Here is a 27722-nt window from a genome sequence, read left to right as displayed (position 1 = left end):
TGGGCTGTGACAATTTATTGCCTGTTTGTGTTCAATGGGGCAACGAATTCACTTTGTGGTTGACCCTCAGGGTTGGTGCTGCATGGGCCTAATTATCTTCGTGTGGCTGTACAATACAATCTTCATTCCAAAGGTCATCCTTTTTCCTCATTATGAAGAGGGAAATATTTCGGTTGTGGCAGTTTTGTGTAAGTCCTTTTAACTTTTTTCTACTAATTAAGTTGTGTATGTATATATATATATATATATGTATATATATATATTTCCTGTTAAATAAAAACTAGGGTGAAAGATAAAGACAAAAGGTGAGATAAAGGCTAAGAGTAGTGGGATGTGTCCTATGTTTTTGTGTTTTGGCAAGCTGAGACACCATTTCAAAGGTGTTGTTGTAGAACTTGTTTTTGTAGAAACCGGTGAAAAGCCTGCATGTGGCTTTCAGGTCCTGTACTTAGAACTTGTTGACAGGATTTCGGGTCCACATCTCTCAGTGCCTGTCAGAGTTTGGGGTTATAATACTGATGACTGGCAACAAACTAAATTTTGTTAGCTTTGTCATACGTGCCTGGGTGGGTCAGCTCATATGAGTTTTGCTGATAGGTTTGCTGGGGAAAAGTCTTGAATTATGGCTGGAACAAACTTTGAAGTGAAAATGCACTATTGGGAATGTCTTTCATATTGAGGCTTTGAGGTGTGGAATGATTGGTGTTTGTGTGGTGAGACAGTGGAGGAACTTCTTAAAAACAGTAGTACAGTCATAGTAGCACCTGCTGGTGCTACCGGAACTGTTTACTGCTTTTTTCACTCTATTTATTGGGGAGTACTTAATGTTGTATACTTAGTATCAAAAACATACCTGGAATTGAAATGAGAAGGCTGAGTATTTTCCAACTCAGTTCTGGAGCAGCTATATTTTTGATGTAGTGTACTTTGTACCTCTGAAAAAGACTAACAAATGCTTATTTATTTTTTTTAGGTTATTACTTCTGCTCATTGTTTTGTATAGCTTCATTATTTAGAGCTTCAGTAGCAGATCCAGGAAAACTACCTGAAAATCCAAAGATACCAATTACAGGTACATTAAATTGTTTCTATATAATTGAATGAAAGTTATTTTATATCCTCAAACTAGTTAGGAATAAATTTGACTCTGTGGGATTTAATGGAAACCATGAGCTGTCCCTACTGAATAAAGTTAGTATGTCGCTGTTTTTAAGTTGTAAATTTCTAGCACTTTTCCTTTTGTAATCTCAAAACTTCATTTTCTAAAACTTATATTCTACCAGAAAGTTCAGTTATTTAGGACCTTCTGCTAGGAAATTCTTCCACAGGAAGAATTTTTTTACATTTTAGACTTTCAAACATACTGCATATGCTACTAACTTAATAGTATTTAATGAAAAATGTTTAGAGATGGCTAGTTATTTTAATTCTAAGTAAATTTATACGATGTTGAAAATGGTGGTGGAAGGTAGTCCTATGCTGGATTTTAGCTGTGTGGTACCTACTCTTTTTTTTCCAGAGTCTTATGTTTGTATGGGCTTTTAACAAAAAACCCAAACCATGGTGCTGATTACATTGCATTTCTATAAGGTAGCAACTTAACAGGGCAAGTCCTTTCTGTCCTTGTAAATTTATCTCACAATTCCTGTATGGTATCCAGTGCTCCAGAAGTTTAATTTAAAACCTTAAGGAGGTTCCTTAAGGAGGAAATTTAAAACCTTAAGGGTTCTCCACAGAGAAAGACAGTATTTGTATGCACTGTTAGGTGCTATTATCTAATGCATAGAGCTTTTACATAAGAGTTTAGAATGCAGTAGGGCTGTTAAATAGCATGTGCTTTGTCACAATAACAGATAACACCTCATGAATGAAGAAAATGTATCACATGCAGTGAGGGTGAATACTTCAGTCTTCAGATGAGGTTAATGCCCAGAATAAAATTTTGCACTTCTTCCTGATGTTACCGAAAATCTAGGATGATGTGTTTGGAAACATGATCTTTTTAGCCTTAGTGCTGATGGTGTGTTGTGCATGAAGTAGGCAGCTGATAGTAGAAAGAGGTGTATCTCCCTGGGATATTCAGATGTGTCAACACTAACTGCAGAAAATCCCATGCCAGTATTCTTTCTGCTTCTGGCAACTGATCCTTTGATCCAGTAAACTGTAAGGTGTCAGACTTGGATTCTGGAGTCAGAGTTTTTGCTGGAGGAAGAACAACGTGGATTTTGCAACCTGAGTTGGAGAATGAAGGCACTCAGAACAGTTAGAGACAGTTACATTTATATTGGAATTTTAATTTACCTTCAAAATACCAGGACCAGTGCAAAATCCATTTGTAGAAAAATGTTGCTTTCTAATTTAAGGTATCTCTTAGAATAGCCCTCCAACCTTTGCATGCTCCATTCAGTCCATATGGCAGTGATACTTTATATAGGTACTTCTGAAGGTGAAACATTTAGGCTAGGTCATGATATTTTGATTTGGTGTGTCGTATATCAAGGGTTTCATACTTTTGGAAGTAGCATTTCATTTATTCTTGTATTCTCTAGGTTGACAGGAGGATATGTTTTTGCATAGTATAAATTGTATTAAAAAATGAGTTGGGTGTTTCTGAACTCTGGTGGTAGCTACCCTATTAGTGAGTGACACCTTTGTGACACTGGATTTATAGGAACAGATTGTAAATCAGTTTCCATCTGTCATTATTGCTAGTTTAATGATCTCAGATACTGGGCTTCTTTACTTCCAGTGTCCAAATGTTATTTTGCAGCTAGGAAGACCAGATTAGAGCTACCTGCATATCGCTCAGAAGTGCTAAATATAAGTTTATTTTGCTTACATAGGGACAGTGTTTTAGAGTCTAAAATTTCAGAATGCCCTACTGTAAATACTAAGCTTTTTTTCCTTTTTTTTTTTTTCCCTACCCCTGAGATACAAGAAATATCTGTGCCTCAAGAAAAGTTTATTTAGGTAGGAACAAAGTTGAACAGTTGAAGTATTTAAGTTTCTCAGTTGTCCACCTGTTTTTCTTAAAGACAGAAAATATATGCATTTGTGACTGGAATTAATGTCAGTGTTAATCTTATATGTTTCAATATAATTTGGATTTTCATTTTCAAAGAATTCCTCTAATTTGGATGGTGCAATTTGAGATAAATAATAGCAAAGATGACCAATAGTAGCTCCTGGTACTTTCAGCTACTCTGTACCTCTGAAGATTAGCTTTTAAAAGATTAGTCCTTTAAAACCAGTATATATTTGTAAATACAAGCCTATCCTCTGGTTTTTTGATTGCATATGGTGAGACATGTCTGTAAAATGCTTTGAGAAAGAAGATGCTCCTGGAGTGTTCATTGTGTGTCATATTTTAGTTAGCTAGCAGTACCACTATTTCCTCAGGAGGTTCTGGAATAACAGCGAGATTGTATCATGATTCTGTCTAGCAGATAATTCTTTTCACAGTAGAAACATAAGAAAATAATTGAGTTGCAGTATTCCTTGTTTGAGTGACAGCTTTTGTACTGTAATAATTACTTTGTAGAAATTTATAGGAAGAGAGAATGTTTTGGAGAAGGAAACTGGCACAGAGTAGCAGTAGTATCTTCCAGTTTAATTAAGGTCACAGTGGGAAAAAGATTTTTATGTGGTGCTTATTCTTCTCAGATCATAGTAAGATTTCTTTTTTTAATTAGAATCACAAGCATACAGATTTATTATGAGCACACACTGCTGAGTTTGACTCTCTCTAATGTGTCTTTACATTTTCACCTAGAACGAGAATATTGGGAGTTATGTAACAAATGCAATATGATGAGACCAAAGCGTTCACACCATTGCAGTCGCTGTGGACATTGTGTGAGGAGGATGGATCACCACTGTCCATGGTAAAACTAGCACATTTCTTCTAATAGTCTGCTGTTGTTGTAGTGAATAATTTTTAACTTTGTGGTCTTGACTGCTGTTCATTTGTCCTAATTAATTTGTGCTTAATCATTTAGGCATTTAAAGCTGGGAAATAATAAATTTGAGCTTTCATATGTCTACCTGTAAAACTCAGAGTAAGTGAAAATAAGCGTTTCAAAAGTAGTTTTGTGGTATCATTTCCAGCAAGACAAACTGCGGAGGACAGAACTGACATCAGGATTCCCTTATGTTGATTTAGCCATTTTTAAAACTACCTTTTTTGTCAAGTTACTGCTACTTCAGAAAATAGTACTAGTATAGTGCTTCTGTCATTCTGGCTTATCTTGGTACTGATGTCTGTGCCAATGCTTGTATGAAATTGCATCCACGTAACTTCTATGAGGCAGACTATGCCCCAATTTCAAAGGTTTTTGATCTTGTACTTAATATAGCTAGAATACTTGTGTTTCCTTTACTCCTTCATGCTGGAGTATGTAGAAGGAGTTTCTGAATAGGGATGCTATTGTCTTCTGTACCTTTGGTTCATTTCTAAGTCATATTTCTTTGTTATTGGGGTAGCCTGTGATCACATTTATTTTAAAACATTTATTTGCATTGTCAGTTTTTTGACTCTCTGTAGTTCACAACCTGTGAAATGTGTTGAGTAGCAAAAGATAAGACATAGTACTGGGAAATTTCACAGACTTTAAAAAAACAATTTTATTACTAGAGTTCTTAAAGTTGCAGGAGTATCTTCGTTATATGAAAATACAGAGAAATATGTCTCTTGTTCTAAGCAGTGATCTCAGTAGTGCAACCTGCACTTTTAAGTGGTAGTGCAAGGGATCCAGTAGTTCTTATGTTTGCTCCATAAGTAATCATAAAATCTTCTATTCACGGTATCATAATTTTAGTGTTAAAGTATTTGTGTTTCTGTTTTTATATATACACACTTTGTTTCTCTGCAGGATTAATAATTGTGTTGGTGAAGACAATCACTGGCTGTTTTTACAGCTGTGTTTCTACACCCAGATCCTTAGTTCCTATACACTGATACTTGATTTCTGCCATTACTACTACTTTTTGCCTCTGAAAAAGGAAAACTGGGTAAGAACCTGTTTCCTCTGTGGAGCAGACGAATAGCTAGTATTGCAATGTAATTTGTTTTGGCTTCTACTTACTACACGTTTCTAGTGGCTCAGTTGTTGACAGTGAATAGAGTTCAACTAGCTGTTTGTTATTAAGTAAGCAAACTGATTTATGGTAAGTAACAAAATATTTTTATTAAAGGGTGTGTGATTTCTGTGTGTTGAAAACACACTAATTTTTGTAGAAATCTAGGAAAGGACAGAACCAGTTAGATTTCTTTGGAAGTGATTATGAGTACGGGGAAGAAGTAAGGTAACTACTTTAGATGTATTCAAATTTTCTTTTACTTTCTCTGAAGTAGATTTATGCAGAATATATATCTATCCTAATATCCTGTTTAAAAAAGCTGATATTGTTTTTTTAAGAAAGGAGAAAAACACATGAACATTCTGCAAGGGGAAAAATATACATTGGTTTTGTAGCAGTATTTTCTGTTGCTTTGAAAAGGTTATGTGGGTTAAGGGAGAATTAAGTTTAGTTTGTTTTATATGGACTATATATAAATAGTTATGGTATTTCCATGGCTTGTCCTCAGTAAAACGCAGTTGTACACACAGAGAAAATGGACTTACAGACTGGAGTAGAGTAAAAAATTAAGGAATTTCTTGCATTAAGAAACTTACCTTCTAAAGTTGATGTGTCTGGTGCTCATTTATATCTATTATGTGTAATATTCAGAATATTGAAGAGGTTTGCTTGAAAGTTGCTCAGTGCTTAAAAGTGCCAGAACAGCAAAGTCAGAACTCTATAAGAAAACTGTTATGCCATCTTGCTCATGAAGAAGCATTAAAACTTCTAGACAAAATCTGAAATGAGCTTTGTATTTGTACTGGACTATAACAAATACAATTACACTAAAGAGAAAAACTTAGAAAACACATTTAAAATGTTTTAAAAATTAGGTAACATTGCCAATGTTGTAAGTGAAGAGAATACGATTATCTCAGATATTGATAGTGCATTCTAAATTTTGTGGAGATTTTTTCCAAATACTGGGGTGTGGCAGATTTTTTAATTTTGTTGATGTGACACCCCAGCATGTTCTCTGCTGGTGATGTCATACTCATCTTTCCAGGCTACTGGAACCTGACTTTTCATTGTGGGTAGGGCAAGTCCTATTTTCCATTATTTTGAACAACTGAAGTTTGTCATATGACTTTGTATCCTACGCTATATAAGAATTTCACTTTGTGAAAAATTCTGCTTCTGGAAAAGGATGGGGCATAGTCTTCCAAGCTTCGTATTTGTTCCTGTATCAGTCTGAAGTGGATGTGATGTTCCTATAGAAGTGTATGTGAAGATGATGGGGCAAAGGAGAGCTGCAAGTGTAGGAAGACTGTATTCCTTGGATAAACCAAAACTGATAAAAGTGCTATATTCAAATTCATAGATGCCAACTTTTTATTATATGGAATATACCAAAGTTGAGGATTTTTGTAAATCTTCCTTCAAAAATTTTTACTCTAAAGGGATTTAATCATTTTTGTCCATCTGCATCAAAACTTCCATTTAAGTAATTTAAGATACTCTAGAAATATGGAACAGAAAAGAATTTGCTGTGTTCTTGGAGCATCTTTCCATAGGCACTGAAACAGACTTGTAAGCTTCTAGTAGTATTATGTCATGGTAGACTATTCTCTTGTTACTGTGAATGGTCCCTGAATGTATTATGTATAATTACACTGTGTTAGGTAATGAGCCGAAGTTCTGTCTGTTAACCTTGCTTTTTAAAAGTAGTATGAAAGGCAACCAGGTTATTTGCTTGGAGCTGGTCTGTGCAAGAGAGGAAGAGGGAAATCTTGTTTACTTCAGATGTTTTACAGTACCTAAAGAGGTGATAATAATTATTAATGATGACAGTTCATAAAATGAATATGAATATGTATAAAACTTGTTCTTGCCAGTATAACTGGATTCATATGAAGTCTTTTGGAGAGAGAGCTAATTTTAATATCTACCCTTTGATAGGTGACAGGTTAGGAGGCGGAATACATGTGCAACAATTATTTTAATTAATTTAATTTTAACAATTATTTTTATGTGTTTGCCTGAAGAGTGGATCAGGTTTCTGTGTTTGGCTGTCTAAGTATAAAGAGAGTTGTGGAAGAAATTGAGTACTTTTTTCTGTTTAGTTTTGTTTAGTTTTACCTGCGTTTTTTTTGGCTTTCTCAATTTCTATATGTGGACACTGCAAATGACACTCTTCCTTTTAAAAATTGGATCTGTGTTATAGCATACAGTATTCTGTTCCCCAGAGAAATAATATGTTTCTATGATATAGGAAAACAGTAGGCACAGCAGGTCTCTGTTCAGACCTTAGTTAAGTATAGCGTAACACTGGATAGTATTCAGCTTTCTCAGTTTTTCAGCTGCAGAACTGGAGAGCACACAGTGAAGTAGAGAAAACTAAAAATAGTTTGTTGGCATGACTAGTCAATATATCTGCCTGTAAGATGACACCAGAGTCCCATGAAGCTGATTTTTTAAAATGTTGCTAAGGATGTGATACCCTATAGCTTTGTGCTGCCAAACAATTTGTCAGAACTATGTATTTTTAACACCAAATGAACAGGACCAGTGAGAAGGTTGACTTAGTAGTAGTTAGGGTTTTAGGCGAGCATCCGGAAAGATTCTTTTTATCTTTGTAGATTAATTATACCTGAAGTACCAGTGCATCCCAGAGTGCAGTACCTTCAGCCTTTCACAGAAGCGCTGTTCTGTGTAGAAATTATGGCTGTAACTGAGAGCTTACATTTTCTGAATTGACAGGGACTAGTGTTTAGCACAGATTCAAAGAACTGGATGACTTTTTTCCTAAACAGCCATCTGGAATAAGCTTATTCTTGCTCATTAAAAATACTTACGAATTTTTTGGCAATGTGTCTTCATCTGAATTTTTATTCTTCGGGTATAAAGTAGTACATAACACAGAAGCTGTAGAATTAAAATTGCTTTTAGTGCTGTTGTGAAATAATAATTTTACTACAGTACTGATTAATGCATTGTGCAAATTTGATCAGCATGTTAGTATCTTTTATCTGAATCAAAGTTGTGTTCTTATTTTTAAAGGGCCAGGAAAGAAAACCCCAAAAAGTTTTAATTAAGTGTTCCGAGTTTAGGGTGATAGCTTTAAAGGTAATGGAGGAAGCCATTTCCATAGAGATGCAATCTTTCAGCTTCACCTCCTACTGCAGAAAATTGCTTCTTAGTATTCTTTGTTCTTGTAATTTATAAACTGCCAGAAAGAGATTGTGGTTGTTGCCTCTGTTTGTCCAGCAGGAGGAGTGCAATTACTGCTAGAAGTAAAGGAGAGGGTAATTAGATTGACTATGTGGGATGATAGCCCAGGAAAAATAGATAGTTTGAGTAAAATTATCGTATTAGTTCTTCTGCAAGCTTTGGTGATTTTCAGAGGCTAACACAGGAATAGTCTTCATTTTACATCTTCATGAAAAATGTCAATGTCAGGAAGCCTGTATCTTTCGGGAAGTAGTCAATCTTGTGAGTAGTGAGATGATAAGAAAAAATACTAGACTTCTCATCACTACATAGTTGTTCTCTCCCTGGCTGTGCTGGCACAGATTCTAGATACAAAAGTAAAAGGTTTGGCAGTATATTTACCTTATTTGTAGAAGGCTTTTAATCTTTTAAGCAAAAGAAATTCTGCAGATACATTCTGTTTCCTAGAAATGTTGCTACAATAATTGTCATAGCAGAACCCCCTGACATACAAAAACCCTAGGCCCCTTTGCTCTGGTTTAGTTTTATTTTGTTCCTGTTTCTGCAATTAAAAATCTCTGTATTTGACTTCAGAAAAGGATTTTTTTTTCAGTAATATTAATATTATGCATTGACTAGTACTAACTAAAATCTGGAAATATGTATCATCCAAAGTTCATTTATACTGTAAAGAGAGTCTAAAGGAAGCCTTTTCTCATAGAATCATGAAATTATGTACAGGATGGGAGAGTTTTTCAAAAAAATGAAAACATCAAAATTTTCCTTCTCAGCATTCTGCAAAACGAACCCAACCCTGCTCTCCTACAGTATAGTATAAGGACAGTACCTGAATACCGATTGAATTAAGTCCTTCCTCTTTCTTCCTACAAAACCTGCGGTCTGTATTTTTTAGTTTGCTTTCTGGAAAGCCTGGCTTTCTTTTGTATTCTACACTGGTTTTGTGATAGCCAAGTTAATAGACTGACTTCATCATCAGGCTGGGGTGGGCATCCCAGGCATTTACAATTGAGCACAGACAAGCAGGTTAGCATGTGTTACATAATATATCATTCCCCAAGAGAAAAATGAGGTATCTTAATATATTTTCTTGTGTATTCATCTCTCTGTGTGTCATATTTCAGTAAAGAATAAAGATTGAATAAATCAATCGTCCATTGTAAGTGAAAAATTATGAAGATGGTCTCTTCTAGAACAGATACAATAGTCCTGTGTTTCCAGCTGAAAGCTCTGTCCTCAGTACAGTGTGCTACTTTAAAGGAATACTATAAATCCTTGAAAAAACAGCTAAAGAAAGATTAGGGAAAATGTGGGGATACTGCTAAATCAGATGGGCTACATGGTGATGGAAGACACAGAGAAGGCTGAGTAACTGAATTCCTTCTTTGCCTCAGACTTTACTGCTTAGGCCATCCTTCAGGAAACCCAGACCTTGGGGACAAGAGGGGAAGGCTGGAGAAAGGAAGACCTGCCCTTGGCCATAGAGGGTTTAGTTAGAGATTGGCTAGGCAGACTTAAATCTATGGACCCTGATGGGAGGCACACATGGGTGCTGAGGGAGTTGGCAAATGTTGTTGCTAAGCCCACTCTGCATCTTCTTTGAAAAATAATGGAGGAGAGGTGCCTGATGACTGGAGGAAAGCCAATGTCACTCCCATCTTCAGAAAGAGCAAAAAGGAGGAGGCAGGAAGCTACTGGCCAGTGAGCCTCACCTCCATCCCTGGAAAGGCAATGGAAGAGATCACTCTGGAGGCCATGACCAAGCACATAAAAGAAGAGAAGGTCATCAGGAGTAGTCAGGATGCACTCACCAAAGGCAAATCATGTTTGACCAATCTGATGGCCTTTTGTGATGGCATGGCAAGATGGGTCAATGAGGGGAGAGCAGTGGATGTTGCCTACATTGACTTCAGCAAGGCTTTTGACAGTCTCCCATAACATCCTCGCAGGTAAGCTCAGGAGATGTGGGTTAGATGAATGGACAGTGAGGTGAATCAAGAACTGGCTGAATGGCAGAGCTCAGCGGGTTGTCATCAGTGGAACAGAGTCCAGCTGGAGGCCTGCAGTCAGTGGTGTTCTCCAGGGATCAATACTGGGACCAATCTTACTGAACTTGTTTATCAAAAACCTGGAGGAAGGGAAACTGGGGCAAGTGGCTGACCCACTTGAAGGCTCTGCTGACATTCTGTGGGACCTGGATCAGCTGGAGGGTTGGGCAGAGAGAAACCTGATGAGGCTCAACAAGGGCAAGCGTCAGGTCCTGCCCCTGGGGAGGAGCAGCCCCAAGTGCCAGCACAGGCTGGGGCTGACCTCCTACAGAGCAGCCCTGTGGAGAAGGACCTGGGACTCTGGGTGGACCACAAGCTGTCCATGAGCTGGCAGTGCCCTTGTGGCCAGGAGGGCCAATGTCATCCTGGGGTGCATGGGGAAGAGTGTGGCCAGCAGGTCGAGGGAGGTGATCCTCCCCCTCTACTCGGCCCTAGTGAGGCCACACCTGGAGTGCTGTGTGCAGTTCTGGGCTCCTCAGCACAAGAGAGACAAGGAGTTACTGGAGAGGGTCGAGTGGAGGGCCACAAGGATGATCAGGGGTCTGGAGCATCTCTCTTATGAGGAGAGACTGTGGGAGCAGGGCCTGTTTAGTCTGGAGAAGACTGAGGGGGGATCTCATCAATACATACAAATATCTCAAAGGTGGGTGTCAGGAGGATGGTGCCAGACTCTTTTCAGTGCTGCCCAGCAACTGGTTGAAGAGCAATGGCCATAAACTCAAGCACAAGAATTTCCACCTCAACATGAGGCAGAACTTCTTTGCATTGAGGGTGGCAGAGCACTGGAACAGGCTGCCTGGGGAGGTTGTGGAGTCTCCTTCTCTGGAGACATTAAAAATCCACCTGGATGCATTGTGTCACCTGCTCTAGGTGACCTTGCTTTGGCAGGTGGGCTGGACTGGATCCTCAGAAGTCCCTTTCAACCCTAATGATTCCATGTTTCTGTGAATTGGGTTTGTTCATTCTGGAAAAGAGAAGGCTTCCATTACCTCAGGGGAACCCACAAGAAAGAGAGCATGTATGTAGTGGCAGGACAAGGGGGAATTGCTTCAAACCGACCTACTGAGAGTAGGTTTAGATTACATATTAGGAAGAAATCTTTTACTCAAAGGCTAAGGAGGCACTGGAAGAACTTGCCCAGAGAATTTATTGATGCCCCATCCCTGGAAGTGTTTAAGGCCAGATTTGATGGAGCTCTGAGCAATCTGCTGTAGTGAAAAGTGTCCCTGTCCACAGAGCGGTTGGGACTAGGTGATCTTTAAGGTCCTTTCCAACACAGACCATTCTGTGATTCTGTGATCTTTAGTGTGAAAGGTCTATCCTTTTTTGTACCTCTAATTTAACATGGGTTAAAAGAGTTGGATGAAAATGCAGCCTCCCTTCCGTGAGCTAGGATTTTCTTTTGTCATATGTTAAGTGACGGATTTTTTTCATGCTGAAAATGATGTTCAAGAGAAGGAGCTCATTTAAATTAAGGTTGGAGGGGGAGCTAATGGTGGAGTGTGATGCTAGATTCAGAATGTAACTTTGCATTGGCACTCTTCTATTTTTCTGTTTTCTGTGTCACTCTTGAGCTTGAATACATCAAAACATTTCTAATATAATAAAACATACCAATGAAGATATGAAGAAGTAGTATTTTACAACTAGTAGAAGTTGTGTCTTACCTTTCTTTTTTTTAAAGCTTTCATTAGCTAATGGAAAGTGAAATAAAGTATAGTATGACTGGTTTTATTTGGAGTTGATTTATCTTTGAATTAAGTCATTAAATGAGTAAGAAGAGTTAAAAAAGTGGAAATTAATATATTTTCTACAGTAGCAAGAAAGGCCAGTATTAACAAGGGAGGGGGAGAGGGGATGCATCCTTACAGTTCAGAAAAGACTGCTGGGGATTTTTTGTTTAGCTGCTTAACTATTTTTATACTTAAACTATGATTTATACTTGCTCATTAAATACTGACTTTCTTCACAGCTTTAGTAGGCAGTCTAAACTTTTTTTCCTGGGTTTATATTTTGAACTTTCATGGAAATTATTTAAATGAAAAATCAGATTTTTTTTACTAAACATAATTTGCTTTAACTATTCTCTGTTTAATTAAAACCCGCTATCTGTCTTCCTCAAATCAACACTTCCTCAAATAAGTTTTTGTTGTTGTTGTTGTTTGTTTGTTTTTCATTCAGTTCTCTTCTATATTCTGGTGGTAATTTAAAGTTTACTTGAAAGATTTAATACTTTCCTGCCATGATCTAGCATCTGTAAGTGGAAAAACAGATGTGTATATTCAAAAGACAGCCTTAAGAACATAACTGTGACTTGCAAATAAGAGAATGGGGTCTGAACTTGAGTACACGTAATGTAACTGCCACGTAAAAAGGTTTTGTGATAAAAATAAGGTGCTCTATCCTTTGAAGACATTACATAACACTGTCTAATGCTTCTCATATATTCCGCTGGATGAGAACAGGCTTTCCAATGCAGCTGATCAAATACACCCATATTCCTCTGTATCCTGAAGCATCTTTACTGTGCATCCAAAGTGACAGTAATCCACTCAAGGCCAAAATTTAAAAGTTGGAGATAAGTTTATGTTGGATAATAGACAGCACTACAGTGAGAACAATGCAGATACTTGGACTTTGAAGGTATAATCTTCAAGAGTCAAGCTTGGAGTGTTGTTTATTTTCTTTCAAAAGAAGTGTTGTAAAAATGAAATGTGCTATGCGTGGTACTTGAGGTATGAGAGTCGTAATAAATCAGACTGTTTAACAGAGTAGTTTTCCTGTCTTATGTAGCTTTTGTGCAGCAATCTGGCACAGTTTGAGATGAAAGATTCAGAAATAATTCAATTGAGTTTGATCTTTTCCCAAAACCTCAACTACTTGTAGGAGTTTTTTTAACATTCTGTCAAAATGAACTGCCAGCTGTTAACATGTATGAAGAAAAGATTATTGGTTTCTACTTTTAAAATATAAATAAATATATCAATGATGTGTAGCTCAAAATCCAATATTTGCCTTCAGCTTTTAGTTTTTGAGAACACCTCTTACACCTTGCATCTAGTATTTCCACTTGGTTCAAAGACTAATTAATTTGTAGCTGCTAAAGTCTCTCTTTTCTTTCTGTCTTGTTCTAGGATGTGTTTGTATTTAGACATGAACTTGCTCTCCTAAGAATATCTGCCTTCATGGGTCTAATAATACTAGGTGGAATAAGTCGACTCTTTTACACTCAGCTAATGGGTATTTTCACTGTAAGTACCTAATTTCAGAAGTATATATTAGTTTTATTTTCAGTACAATTAGTCAAAGCAGAAAAGCAGATTGCATTTAAGGGAAGACTAGAAAAACACTTACACTACGAGGCACTTGTTTGATATGTGCTCTGTCAAGCCTCTTGACACCAGTGAAGTCTGAGAAGCTTTCCAACAAACAAGTGTCTAATAATTTCACCTATCAAGTCAGTTTCCTGATTTGTATTAGTAAAATAAACTCATACCTTGTCCTGGAATTGTGCAGTATACAATGTATGTAGTGTGTTTTGATTTTTGTTTTCATTTTAAACTCTTGTGTACCCTGCTCAAAATTATGTGACAGTGAGGCTCACTGAGAAATCAAATTTTGAGAACACACCCTCTTTGTTAAGTATTTTGATAGATATGCTTATGTTCATCTTTTTGTTTGCTAAACTGTAGAATGTAATAATGTGCAGTTTACAGTCGAGATGCATATTCTGCATTTAGAGATGCAAAGAAAAAGATCTTCTGCATAGACAAATTATCCAGTTAAATGAATTTAACTGGAATTTGGTAATGTAAAAAATATGTACAACAAACAAGCTATTTTTGGCGTAACGTCCTGTTCTGTACATTAGAAGTTAATAGCTGCCAAGAAATTTGTTAAAGTTATCTTGAGAATCCATACAAATATTTAAAATACTGTTCAACACTACAGAGAGAGTACTTTAATTGGATATGTACATGCTAAAAGAGTCTATGATGTTGCCTGCTGAACTTCTTTTTAAAGGCAGTAACATTCAAGATGGCAGCATCTTTGTGACTACAACTGTTTGAGATCTTCCTGATATTTCATTTTGGAATTACGAAGGTTTGCACAGTATTAACCTTTGTAGGTACAGAATGGAAAACCTCCTAACTGTATTGTGTAATTCTTTTGTATGGAATAAAGGAAAAAAAATTACTCTATAGTTTTTAGTTACATTAAAGCAATATTACTGCTTTATGGTTTTACTGTATTACCTTTACATAAATTTACTGCCTTTTTCTGTTATGATAGCTATACTGTCTATTATTATTCCCCAGCTGCTCTACCAGGCTGCCTTCTTCTTACTCTTAACTCCCAGGTCAACAGATTTATGCACCTTTACTGTGTGCCTGATTTCTGTTCCAGGGTCTTGTTGACAGGTTTTCTTTTCCCTGTTTAAATGTTGGCATGCGACCTTTATGTCTGCATCATCTAGAACTGGCATGTTTTTCTAGACCAGCACTGTGGTGGCTATCTAGCTGAAGTGATGAATTCTGCTCACCCATAACAGGAGAGACAGAGACAGAAACTCAGTGACCCTAATTGTTCAGATACTGAAATATGGATGTCTTTTTAGTTTCTGTTAAAAGGATATGTACAAGAAGGATCAGAAAACCCATGTGATCAGTACTGAACTAAACCACAGACAGGATATAGAAGGGAAAAAGGAACAGACCTTAAGTCTATCATTCTGTTCTGTGTGCTGCCAGAAGCTGGACTAAATTTTAGCAGTGACCATCAGCATCCATTCAGATGCTATTACTGGATGTGAAATAAGACCTCTCAGACTGAACCTGTTTCTGTCAGATACACCTGGAGCCTGGGACATTTCTGTTCTGACAGAGGATACCAACTGTGCTGCCACTGCAATAGGCATGATGAATGCCTAGTTGTAAATTCACTGTCCTGAGCCTTAACACTTTCAGGCTGCTGTAAAATCTTTTCTCTGTCAGTTATATAATATACTGTGAAGTACATTCACTTACAGAACTGGCAGCTACTCTGAAACAGGTGTGGGCTAATAGCATTTTCAAGTCCAGTTTTTCTGCTGAAATGATAATTGCTGAGCTGCAGTATGCCTGGACGCTCTCTTTTGTTGACTTTGCCAAACTTCATGAAACAAACATACTCCAGTAATTGTCGATGTGGATGGTCTGTGAGAGGCAGATGCTGAAAAGTACAGATCTTCATTAAGGCCTCTCACTGCATCCTACCTGTCCCCCCAGTAGCAGAGGGGCTATTGTCATATGGACAGTTTTTAGGCTTGATGGGATTGCTGGGGAAGTATAAATCCGTTACTGGTATATCTGAAACATTAATTCATTCACACCATGTGGATGCTGTTGCACTTAGTCACTGAACATAGGTCGTGTAGTCCATCCCCCAGTCAGAGCATTTCATACCAGCAGGACAATCATCTTCTCCCTTTTCATTCCCTTCTTCGTAAGTACAGAATTGGCAAGAATAAACTATACAGTCATTTTGAGGAAATCTGCTTGGCAACAACCAGTCAGATTTCAAACAAAGCAAGTCTGTTTGGTACAGTTGTGCTTAGTCTGCAAGTGGTGTCAGAAACTCTTTCTGTGCAAACCGTTTTTGATTGCCAGCATTCTAGTGTGGGGACTTGCTTCCTATGTAACCACTGACAGCTTTGGCTAGCAGTGGGCCTGTGGTGGTAGAGTAGGGAACAATGCAACTGGTATACCCACCCAGAAGCTGAGCACATTGAGTGTGCAAGACATTCATGTCCTGTAGAAGCAATGAACCATGAACAGTAAGAAGCAGTGATGTATCTACTGTGTGCTGTGCTGGAGTTACAGTTCAGCATCTAACCTTCCTGTGTAAATTAAACAAATAGTATCTGAAATGAGCTCTATATTAAATATGGAATTAGTGATGAAATTAATTTAGTATAAGGTATAGATCAAAACTTAATAGCAGAACACAATCATTAAACTGTAATAGTGCAGACAAGGTTAAGTTGAAAGAAACTTAAGATGCTTGGAGGCATGGATATGCACAGTTAAGGCATTCATGTCATATGAATTGCTCTGTAGCTATTCTTGAAAGCATTAATTTCAGTGATTGCTGAAGCTGCCTAGAGATGTGTGCAAGGGACAAGAGCATGGGCCTTTTGAAAAAGGCAAAGCAACTCTTGAGCTAGTATGGCAGAACAGGTAATACACATTTTTGTAGTTCATGCTCTTGTGCCTGTTCTTGCAGTTTAACACCTACCAAGATTAATTCCACAGCTCCTGGAAAAACAGCTGTTTTTGAACAGTTGAGACAATAAGTGTTGCAGCCCTGTGATCTGAATTTTGGTGGAGTCCAGCAGGTTAAGGTTTGTTGGTGTTTAGCATTACTATTTACCAGTATTTCAAGTACTGCAAAAAATTTTGGAAAGAAAGATAAATCTAAGATTTATCAAACTTTAACCCTTTTATAACAAGACTTCCTGATTCTCCATAAGGTAAACTTGCTTGACCATCATTACATAATTTTCCAGAAATGAAGCCAATAGGTTTTTTTTAATCTTAGTAATACAAAGCTAAGGCCCCTTTTTCCCAGGAATAATAGACATGCTTATTAAAAAATTCCAGATTCTTGGTCTTTATATTTTCAGAGATTTATCCTTTTGCCACAAAACCAAGACAGATAAAGTTTAATGTGCAGAATAAATTTGCATATGTGATCTTTGTGTACATTTTTAGAAGTAGGGTTATACTCTGCTAGAATTAAGTGGTAGATTGACAAACCATAAGAATTACCAGAGGGTTTTCATAAGCCTTCATAGATTGGCATTTTTTTTTTCTCCTCTTTGATATATTTTTCAAAAAGTCATAAAATGTCTGGCTGAATGCATAATGGAAAGTATGTATCTGATATCCTCCATCATGTTTTTCTGGAACAAGGCAGTGGCTAATAAGAGAAAAGCAAAGCAGCACATTATGAAGTGCAGGTGAAGTGTTCTGCCATGTGTGCTGGCACTTTGGAAAATTCAGGTTTGTTGCACATTTGGCTGATCTGTGCCTGTCATTGTAACTGTCACTGATTATAACAGTAGATCAATTTTTTAAAAGCTCTTTAAGAAAAATATGCATGCATTCTGCTGTTATCCCGCCTCATGTGTGTACAACAGCTACCACGGTGCTTGGAAAAAATGTGCTCTCTGGTAAAAATGAAAACTTTGTAACTTGTATACTAAAATATGGCTCTTACTGAGAGAATGTTCTTGAGGCTGTACTGCTTGATAAGGCGATGAATAGACCAAGTAACCTACCACAAAGTCATTTCTCCGAGTACATTTACCACCACTGTAATTGTGGTATCACTGTTTAGGGTATCATTAGCACAGGGCTGTTCATAAGTCATTGGGAGGTCCAGGAAGCCACAGAGCAAAGGAGGCGACTTCCTACAATGAGAGGAGAACAGCTGATTGGCAAAAACTGTCCTTAGAGGAACTTTTGACATTAATTGTTCTGATGAAGAGGGGAGCAGCTGAGGTGGCCTCTGTATACAGGATTAGTGCTTTCTCCTTAGAAACTAGCATATGTGAAACACACTTCTATCAGAAGGGGCACATGGCTCTTTTCATCCTCCTTCCTCAGTTGCTTTCCCTGAGCTCTACTTGCCTCTAATTTTGTTACCCTGAATTTTAACACTTCTGCTAGCATGTACTTTACATTACTCTTGGGGAAGTTTTATTTGGATAATTTGGAAATAGAAGTATTTAGGTTCTTTCTAATTCAGAAGCCTCTGAAATAGGGAGAAATTTAAAATCCTAATTTAGGAACTCTAGGACTTTGAAGGAGATACTCCTCTTAAAATCTCATCGTAACAATTAGTCTTCTTACTTATAATATTCAAGTTTTTAGAGAACTGGATGGAAAAAATTGGTTTCACCCGTGAATGAAACACTGTCTGATGTACTTTCCAAGATGATCATGCATTTATGTTGAAGGCCTTCTTGTTACTTGCTTTACCACTCCTCTATTCCCTGTCATTTCTTGTAGTGCAATTTCAAATTGTTTATTCCTTAACTGGAGTGTGTGTTCTTACATTCTCAGACAGCATGATTTTTTAAATTACACTGCTTGAAAAGTAGAAGCAAACTTTTAAGGTAAACAAACAAAAACATACCAAGAAGCATTTTAGAAGAGTGCAGTTCTTCTACTCTTCTACTGAGAGTAACAATTTTAAGATTATTGTTACTCTTTACTTCAGACCTCCTCTAGCTGCTTGTAGTCCACAAGCAGTCTTTGGCCTCAATCACTACTGGGTGACAAGATAGCTGCAGTACAGACACTTTAAAACCCTGTGAAGACAGAGATGTGGGGTTTTGTTGGTGGTTTGGTGTAAGTAGTAGAAGTATGATTTATGGGTAAATTATCACTTTGTCCATTTCAGAAAGTTTGAAAATCTTCTGCAAAAAAAAAAATACAGACAACCTGTCTTGTGCAACAGTTGTGTACACCTATTAATGGCATTGTGTTGAAGTGACAAAACCAAAGTTTATCTAGAAAAGAGTATTTTGCACTTAAGCTAGGAGAAGGTATTGAGAAGGATGTATTTGTGTTACTGATTTTTATTTCCAGTTCCTTTTTTTCACGTAGTTATATGAAACAAATTAATTGGGAAGCTAAATCAAATAGTACACAGAATCTTGCTTGCTTTCTCAAGACATATTTTCTTGACATGTGCTTTTCAAGAATTTTTCTCTCATTTTTTTATGTAACAGATGTTTGTTTTCCTCAAAAACCCCATAACTAGCCTACTTATTCATTTATTCATAGGAAAAGGCATAAATTTACCTAGAAAAAAAAGTCTCTTTTATCAACCCCAGATTGTTTCTCATGTATGATTGCTGGAGGTACAGAGCTATTATAAAGAGAATGCTTTTTTTCAGTCTGTTTAAAAAAGGTGGCACTGTCAGGATGCTCATGTGTATATTAGTAGAAGACTAACCCTGGAATTTGCATTTCTCTCACTCATATTCCATTTTAGTTTTAAGAAATTACTCCTCTATGTTTTTCACATCAAGAGTTAAATGATGATAAAACCTAGTTTTTCTCTTTATACTGTAAGATTCTTCCATTGGTTATGTTTGATCTACAAGACACTACTATAGAACATATGGCATGCTATTTTTTAAACAATGGCTTTTCTGATTATTTTCATATTTGTTTGTATCTAGTGAGTTTTTTAATTGCACCAGATACTGCTAAGAAGTATTCAGTTTGTTGACTGTTTTTTTAAAAGTGGTACCTTTTGCATATATGAGATTTTCTTCTCTCAAGATCTGTGGTGTTCTTTATTTTGTTGGCTGTCACCTGTCTGAAGCAATCAGCCACTTCTTTCTCTTCCTCTGTACAAAAGGAAAATCCGGTCTTCCCATGGATGGTGGAAGGTAACAGGATAATCAGTTCAACAGTGATCCTCTGATGTCATTGTGGGAGCCCTGTAAAAGCGGATTATCTGTGACCCAGATAAAATAATTAGAAATTACTTGGACACTTACAAATAACTGATCTACTAATCTCATTTCCAAAGTTAAAAAAGGCCTGTCTCTCAACGTAACGCTACCAGATGTTTCAGTTAAACAGCATCCTTTGCAGACACTAATCTGAATCCTAATTTTAAAGGATTACCTTTGATTGTTTTTATCTCAAACACTAAACAGTGTTTCATTTTTCCGTATGTTCTAACAAACTATTTCTATGAAAGAAAAGAAATTTTCTTAATTCTTCCACTACAGTCCATTAAATATGATTTAATGTGATTTATGCTGGTATTGCAGAGAAAAACTTTTCATTGAAACTATTTAGTAATTAACTTGTTTCTCTGGGGCAGAACTATTTAATGGATAGGCTTTTATAAATTTAATAGATACCATGTGGCCTTTGTGCAAAGTAGTGGATGTATTATCATAAACTAAGTGGACAGTGACTTTATTAATTTAATTAATACTACCAGGGTTTCCTGTTAATTAACTGTTTGAATGGTGTGCAGTGATATGCCAATATCCTGTTGCAACAATACTTTCTGGATGTGGAAAAGAGAAATTTCCCTTTATTTTCTTTAGGAAGGATAGAAGGGAAAATAGTGTTCAACAGCCTGTGTGGTGCACAATATGGTTCCTACCACATACATTTTTCCCCTTAGAAGCTTTTAAAAATATTGATACTTGCTTTTTATTGTTGCAGTGTTTCTCCTTTTCACCTTAAAACAGCAAGTGTATCTTACTAGGTAGTTTTTCAACCTTTTTACAAAGATTGAGTTTCAAAATAATGAAAATGTAGCTGCAGTTATTCTGTTAGTAAAATCAAGAGCTTTTTAATTCTTTGCATATTTTATAGTATTGATCCATTGCTGATTTAATATGCAGAGTGATCTAGTTGTAGTTCTGCTGAAATGCTTTTTGTCTTTAATGATAAGTATCTTGTAATTAAAAATATTTGTAATCATATCTTTAATCAGATAATCTATTAAATACTATTTTGATTAGTGAATACTAAGGGCTTTTCCTGTTTTTTCACACATGGCACGAGCATAATCAAGGAACTATTAATCCTCATAATTAAGTTTAGCATATTAAAAATTAGGATTGGTAGGGGAAATTAGGATTTCCAGGCAATTGTATTCTTTATGTGGCTATAATACAGTGTAAGATATAAAGTAATTGTAGAGGGAAAGCAAGGGGCTTATAAACTACAACCCCCAACAGTAATTGGAAATTACTAACAGAAAATAACTTAATGTTAACATTGTCCGTCTTCCTCTTCCTCGTTATTCTTATCCCTTCCCCTTTTCCAGTCTCTACCTTTAAGCCACCTATAGGTAGATCGCCTATTAAAAGACTGTGGGAAGTCCTATAAATTAAATTGTCAGGAATTAGTAATGTCCTGGTCTTTGAACATGATTTTTGTTAACTGTGTAAATTCTTTTGTATCTTTACCTTATTTTTCTCAAATACACTTGGAATTTGTTTAGCATTTTTAATGAATGTATTCTGACATCTTTAAATACATATTTACCGTAAAAATAAAATACTAGTTTGTTTAAAAAAATCCCCTCTTTTAAAATGTAGGAATAAATAGAAGTGTAAGAAACTCTATGTGGCAAAAGATCTCATCTCTTTTATTTTGGTCACTGCATGGTCTTAGGTAAATAGGAATACTTTTATTGAAATTAATAATTTACAATATTATAAGGAAAAGGTGCAAGCTAGAAAATGTAATCAGATTTTATATTGTGCAAGGAGTGTAAAATATCGTAAAATATCATGCCAAAATTATCCCCAGTTCATCACTCAAGAACGAAGTCCTTTTACTAATCTATTTTTCTAATAGTGAAGGTAGTACTTTAAACCACTTGAAGATAAGTAACTGTAAAAATAATGAGCTGAGTACATTTTGTTTACATATTGCTTGTCAGATTTAGACATCAGACCATTAAAATGGCTTCTGTGTGAAGGAGATGAACGACTAGCTTTCTTAAGTATTTTTCCCTGATATTTTTGTCTTAAGAAGGTAATTGTATCAATAAATATAACATGTTTTTTATGTCTCTTGTCATGCAGCTATCTGCACCAAACATACCATGGTTTTGAAATAGCCTGAAGTTACGAGACCTGCTTGTATTTCCTCCATTGTGGATGTATCCCTCATTTGTTTTCAGAAGGTTTCTTTTCATTGAATCATTTTCCAATATCCGATAAATGAATTGGAAATCTACTTAACTAAATTAATCAGAGCATAGAGGAGTGCAGGACTATTCCCTAGACATAACATAGTGTAGCTTTATTTTTCATTTAGCACATGAATCTGATAAAAGGATTTAAAGTTAGAACTAATAATTTTCAGGCTGAACATAATTATAATTGATAAAATTAATCATATATGAGAAGTCTAGATTAAAAAAAGAATGCTAAAAAGTGGCCAAAAGTAAACCCAAAATATATTTAATGCCAAAAAAGAGAAAATTTCTCAAATATAATGTATTCTTTCTGTGTTTAGTATTTTATATTCTTGCGTTGCTAATCTGTCACTTGCATGCACATCATGAGAGGATGTTATACAAAAAGCAAACAAGCCCCTTTATATAAAGGATGTGTTGTCTTGAACTTTCAGATAAAAGCAAAGGCTGCAAATCCAGGAAGGCTTGCAAGTTTTGTTTTCTCTTTTTCTGTTTCATCGTACTTTTCTGCTGATTCATCTATACTGAACATTTGAAAATACTGAAAGCATGGCATAATGCTTACATTCTTCTACTGCAAGTATTTAATAGAGCTGTAATGATTGCATGTCACTTTAAGCAAACACAAAAGAAAAACTGAACCAGGGATTGTGGCTTCATGCTTTGGAGTTAGTTGTGTAAGTTACAAATTACAGTTTATCCTTTGGAAAACATGAATCAGTAAGCAAAAAATACCCTTTGCATGTGGTTTTTTCATACTGAATTATTTCATGATAAAACCCATCCTATAGCACGGTGTGTTAAACAGTGCATGTGATCTTTTAAATTTTCTTTTTTTTTTTTGGCAATTGGTTATGCTAAATAAAAGCGTAGATGTGAAAGATACAGTTCTCTTCGGAGCTAATGTGGATGCATTCGTTTGCAAGTGAATCTGAAGCTGGTTTGCAGAACTCTTTCAGTGCTTTCACGTATGTGTCTTTCCATTCTTCTCCTTCCTCTTACAGCAGTCTTAGCTGTGGCAGTAGCTTACTTGGAGTAAGCAAAGTGCTCTTATGGACTTGTGGTATAAGCTCAAAGTGAAAAAAACCCACATTTCTTCTCCCCTCAGCAGAATCTGAACACTTTGCCCTTTTCCTATTCCTATACCTGTGTTTATTTCCTCTAATTTCTTTTGCCTATCTCACTAAGGTGTGATTTTTTGTCTCTAGTTGCTTTAAGATGCTTACCATTGGCTATGTATCTCTCAATAACCAGGTGCAGGAACAATTTTTACTTCCAGTCTGGATGATGACTTTGGGAATCCAGATGATCCATCATGTCAAAGTAATCAGTTGTGTGTTTGTCAATTTCATCTTGTATTCAATTGCAAATCTTAAGGGATTTTTAGAGTTAGAGATTACTAGGATTCCATAGGTATGTGATGTTTGCTCATAGCAAGTTATTTTAAACTTTTGGATGAGTGCCAGTGCTCCAAAAGGTTTTAACATTAGCATTAGCTTTGAGTCAGGAAAAAAAAATCTTAGCAGAGTTCTATTTGTATTGATAGTAATCCAAGCTGATAGTAGACGCAGACAGCCAAAGCCTCTTAGGCTGAACACATTAATTCTGATGTTGTAGCAAAATCTTGGTATACATCAAATGAATAATTAAGAGAGATGATATTCTGGTTGAAAGCCATTTGTAAGATGTCTTAATGAGCAGAACACCTTGTCATTCAGAAGAATAGTGGCTATTCTGGTCCTTTGTCTCCAAAGAAGAAATATTAATGTCTGAGAAGGAAGCCTTAAATAACAGGTCAAAACTCAGCTGTGGTACTCTCCTTTTCCTTCATCTCCTGTCTCCAGAGGGGCTACTGACTTTCCTGGGGTGCTGTGAAGTTTCACTTTCATGTGAAAAGGTAAATTGGTTCAGTCTCAAATGAAAGTACATTTCAAATGAGTTTGGCAGCAATATTGGGGGAAGGAAGGTATGAGGGGCATTTTGTTTATTAAGTTCAGTCACCAGCAGTTGTTAAGCAGCTAAACTTCAGAGCAATGTTTCTTTGCTAGTTTGCAGCTTCTCTAAAATTTTTATAATTCTGAAAGTATCCGAGAAGCAAAGAACTTGCTGCTCAGTCCCAATTACTTCACTGTAAAGCAAAAGTAATCTAAAGTATATGTTGGCATTTTAAGGGAAGGGGAGGGGGCGAGGAAGGAGGCAGAGAATGCAGGAGGGAAAAGAAAGGAAGGGAAAGAAGAGGGGGAGGAAGGGGTGAAGGGAGGCAGGGAAAAGAGAGGGATGGAGGGAGGGAGGAAGTTCCTGTTTTGATGCTTTAACTTCGTTAATTTAACAGGTTACAGTTTGGAAGGGAGCAGACCCTGATGAGAACCTTTCAGGTCTTGATAACATGCCATGACAACACTTAAAATGAAATACAATCTCCAGTTTCTAACCTGTGATTTCCCCCCAGAAATCTCAAACACAGTATTTTAGGGAGCAGTACAAGTGTATTAGTGAATAAGCAATGTGCAGAAACATAGCAGAAAGCCATATGTAAGGTATTTGGGGATGTTACTTCTGCACCCAAAGCTGGTTAAAAAGCCCCTTTTTTGAAATGGTAGCGTAAATCTTCCATAGCTATAACTCAATTTAGAGTCTGGACTAGCATGTTTTTGTTTTTAAAAAGACCATTTGCCACTATTGCTTTCAAACATGCCAATATTATTTTGTACTATTGGATAGATAGGTTTGAGTTGACCAGAGATTTATTCCTAGAACGGAGATACTTTTGCAGTAAAAAAGGAGCTATAGCATCTCATGAAAATGCTGTTTCCACCTTGCTGAAATACCACAGAAGTAATCTCTTGTTCATTCAGTCCTTTTTATTCAAAAAGCTATGTATGAATTTCTGTGGTTGGCAAAGGTGGTGTTTTTTCTGACAAAAGCTGAACAAAAAGCCAGTCCAAGGAAGCAAAGTACACCTTTGCTCTGCACTCAGGTCTTGCCCTAACAAGGAGAATGACTTGGGTCTTGTACTGCTTTCCTGACACTTGTAGCAGGAGAGGGAAGACAAGCCTGTAAGGTGAGAGGAGCAGCAGTTTATCTGTGGGAGTCAAAACAACAAGCAGTATTTACAGTTTGCTGCCTCCAGTCCTTTCCTCCCTCACTGCTGAGTCGGTGTTAAAACCCACCTGACGATGGGGCCAGCATGGTTTACATAACCTGCTCTGGGCATGCCTTCTCTACACAAACTTCTGGGCAAGAACTTGTGCATCCTGATGGGTTAGTGTGAGAAAAGGGGACTTCTCCCCTTTGCCGTAGTGCATCTGGAATCCAGCTGGATAAGTTGTGGACAGAATTAAGATTTTTACCATTTAGTGTGTGGTAAGGGATCCTGTTCCAAAACTCATCAGAGCTGGGAAGTAGAATAGAAAGACAAAAACTGGCAAGGAAGTTGGAGCCACCCATGTCTGGTGGAGCAGGGAATTAGCTTCCTGTACATTATTTCCCACTCATATTTCACCCTTCCCCCTTAAAACTGTGTGCAGATGGGGCGGAGTCCCAGCAGTGCCTGCACTGAATTGCATGCACTGATGGCAGGAACAATCAAGGAGCACAGTATGGTTTTTAGTGCTAGGTAGTGTTTCCAGATGACAATGCAGTTGCAGCCTAATTAAACCACAGTCCTTTCGTCTGTACGTGGTTGGGACAACTCAGATTAGCTCTTGGTCTTATTCAAATGCTGCTGTAATTTGACAGGTGCATTGTGTGCATGCCTGAATCAATGAAAAGTAAAGGGAAATATCAAACTACCAATGGAAAGGAGTTGAAACCATGAGGAATATTTCAATTAATAGTGCTTTGAACTTCACAAGTGATTTGGGGATGTAATGAACTATAAACGTGTATTGAAACCCCCTACGTGATACTCACAAAAAAAGGAAGCTTTTTGGTGAAATACATAGTGAAAAGTGAGAAAAAAAGTACTATTGGTAGTTTTAGAGGTTTTATTTGGGGATGATCTAAGCTAAAATTGGTCTGTTACTTTTCTCAATGTCTTATAATTAAAGTATGACTTTAAGTTGCTGTTAGCTGCAGGATTGCCTTAACACTGCGCATTATTTAGCTTTTATATTTTAAGAGAACAATTTTTATATTTGGTATTTAACTGTAAAACTATAGAAATTTATGGTATATTTCCAGCTGTGCTTTTTGTATTATAATACCCATGAAGATAATGGTTTTAAAACTTCTGACTATTTCCTGCTTTTGAAAATACTACATCTGTTAATGGTTGCATTTTACTAACTTTTCCTGTGGTTGTCTCAGTGGAATACTGCACGTCTGGAATGAGTGCTTGTGGAAAGTATGGCAAGAGTGTACCTTATACACATTGCTTCTAAATGTCCCATGAATTAATTGTAATATCTGAATTCATTTTAGCTGTAATAATGCTGTAAGTTTTTGTTGGCATTCTTTGGTATTGTAGTCAAACTACGCAGTATAGTTTCATACCGTGCTTGTAAAAATCACTTAACAGACTGAGTTAAAATTTATGTGTGTAATCTCACATTAATTTAAAACTAATATGGCATATGTGTAAAATGCAACCTTTGGAACTAATGTCAAAGCAGTGTACACTAATAATTAATTCCCTGCTTTATTTACTTGCTTTCCTAATGACATTTTAAAAGTTAGGAATATAAATAAATACTTTTTAATGGTGGTTTTTTTTCTTCAACAGGACACAACAAGCATAGAAAAAATGTCAAACTGTTGTGAAGATGTGTAAGTTCTGTAAAATTCCTATACTGCTGAAATGCTAAGGGAGTAGCTGGTTTTTTTAAACTGGCTGAGACAGTAAAGGAACTAAAGGCACTTTGTTAAGATGATTTTGCATGGTGCTGTGCTCTGTACTTCCTATCTCTAGCAGCACTTCACTAATCTTTTAATATTGGTTGTACACAAAGTAGCCTCATATTGTTCCCTTTCTTTCCCTACCCAAAGCCAGTGGAACTATATTTTCTTTCAAAAGTACAGACCAAAAGATACTTTCTGCTGTGTTCTCATGTACATTTCATTGATTCTGAGGTCTCCTGTGCTTCCGAAGGTGCCTTTGTTTGATTGATGACACAGATAGTTTCTGTTCTCCAAAGTTAAGTCTCAGCTGTGTGTCGTAATGAAATGGAAGTTGTATTTGTGATGGCTCAGACACAATTCATCAGAGTCCAGTAATGGATCCCCAGCCAACTTACATTGTTGTAGCTGACTGAAGTGCGCTGTGGGCATGCTGTCTTCCACTAATAATGCTGTCTTCTGTAGATCAAGGCCCCGAAAGCCATGGCAGCAGACCTTCTCAGAAGTTTTTGGCACTCACTGGAAGATCCTGTGGTTTATTCCTTTCAGGCAGAGGCAACCACTGCGAGTTCCCTACCACTTTGCCAATCGTGTCTAAACAGATGGATGGTGGGCACAGATGGGTCCTCCATGCTGGAAGTGTATTACAGGTTTTATGATAATAGGACTATGACAGTCTTGAAGTCAATTAAAATCCAGCTATAGGCATCACAGTGTGCCCCAGGCATTATTTTAGTTATGGTCTTGATTCTGTTCTGAGATTAATGAAAGTTAAACAATCAACATTATGCATATTTACTTTCAAATTAGCTT

General features: G+C 36.7%; 1 protein-coding gene across 1 annotated transcript; it reads left to right on the top strand.

Annotated features, from left to right (window-relative positions):
* ZDHHC21 (zDHHC palmitoyltransferase 21) lies at nucleotides 1-27722 on the top strand. The gene is made up of 7 exons (XM_082301094.1): nucleotides 1-188; nucleotides 974-1072; nucleotides 3773-3884; nucleotides 4872-5010; nucleotides 13472-13588; nucleotides 26797-26840; nucleotides 27375-27722. Exons 1-7 carry the CDS (start codon nucleotides 35-37, stop codon nucleotides 27505-27507), a joined length of 798 nt encoding a protein of 265 aa, XP_082157220.1. The 5' UTR covers nucleotides 1-34; the 3' UTR covers nucleotides 27508-27722.

The sequence above is a fragment of the Coloeus monedula genome (assembly GCF_965178545.1).
Source record: "Coloeus monedula genome assembly, chromosome: Z".
NCBI lineage: Eukaryota > Metazoa > Chordata > Aves > Passeriformes > Corvidae > Coloeus > Coloeus monedula.
Note: the sequence above shows the minus strand (reverse complement) of the source record. Positions and strands in the feature narration are given on the sequence as shown.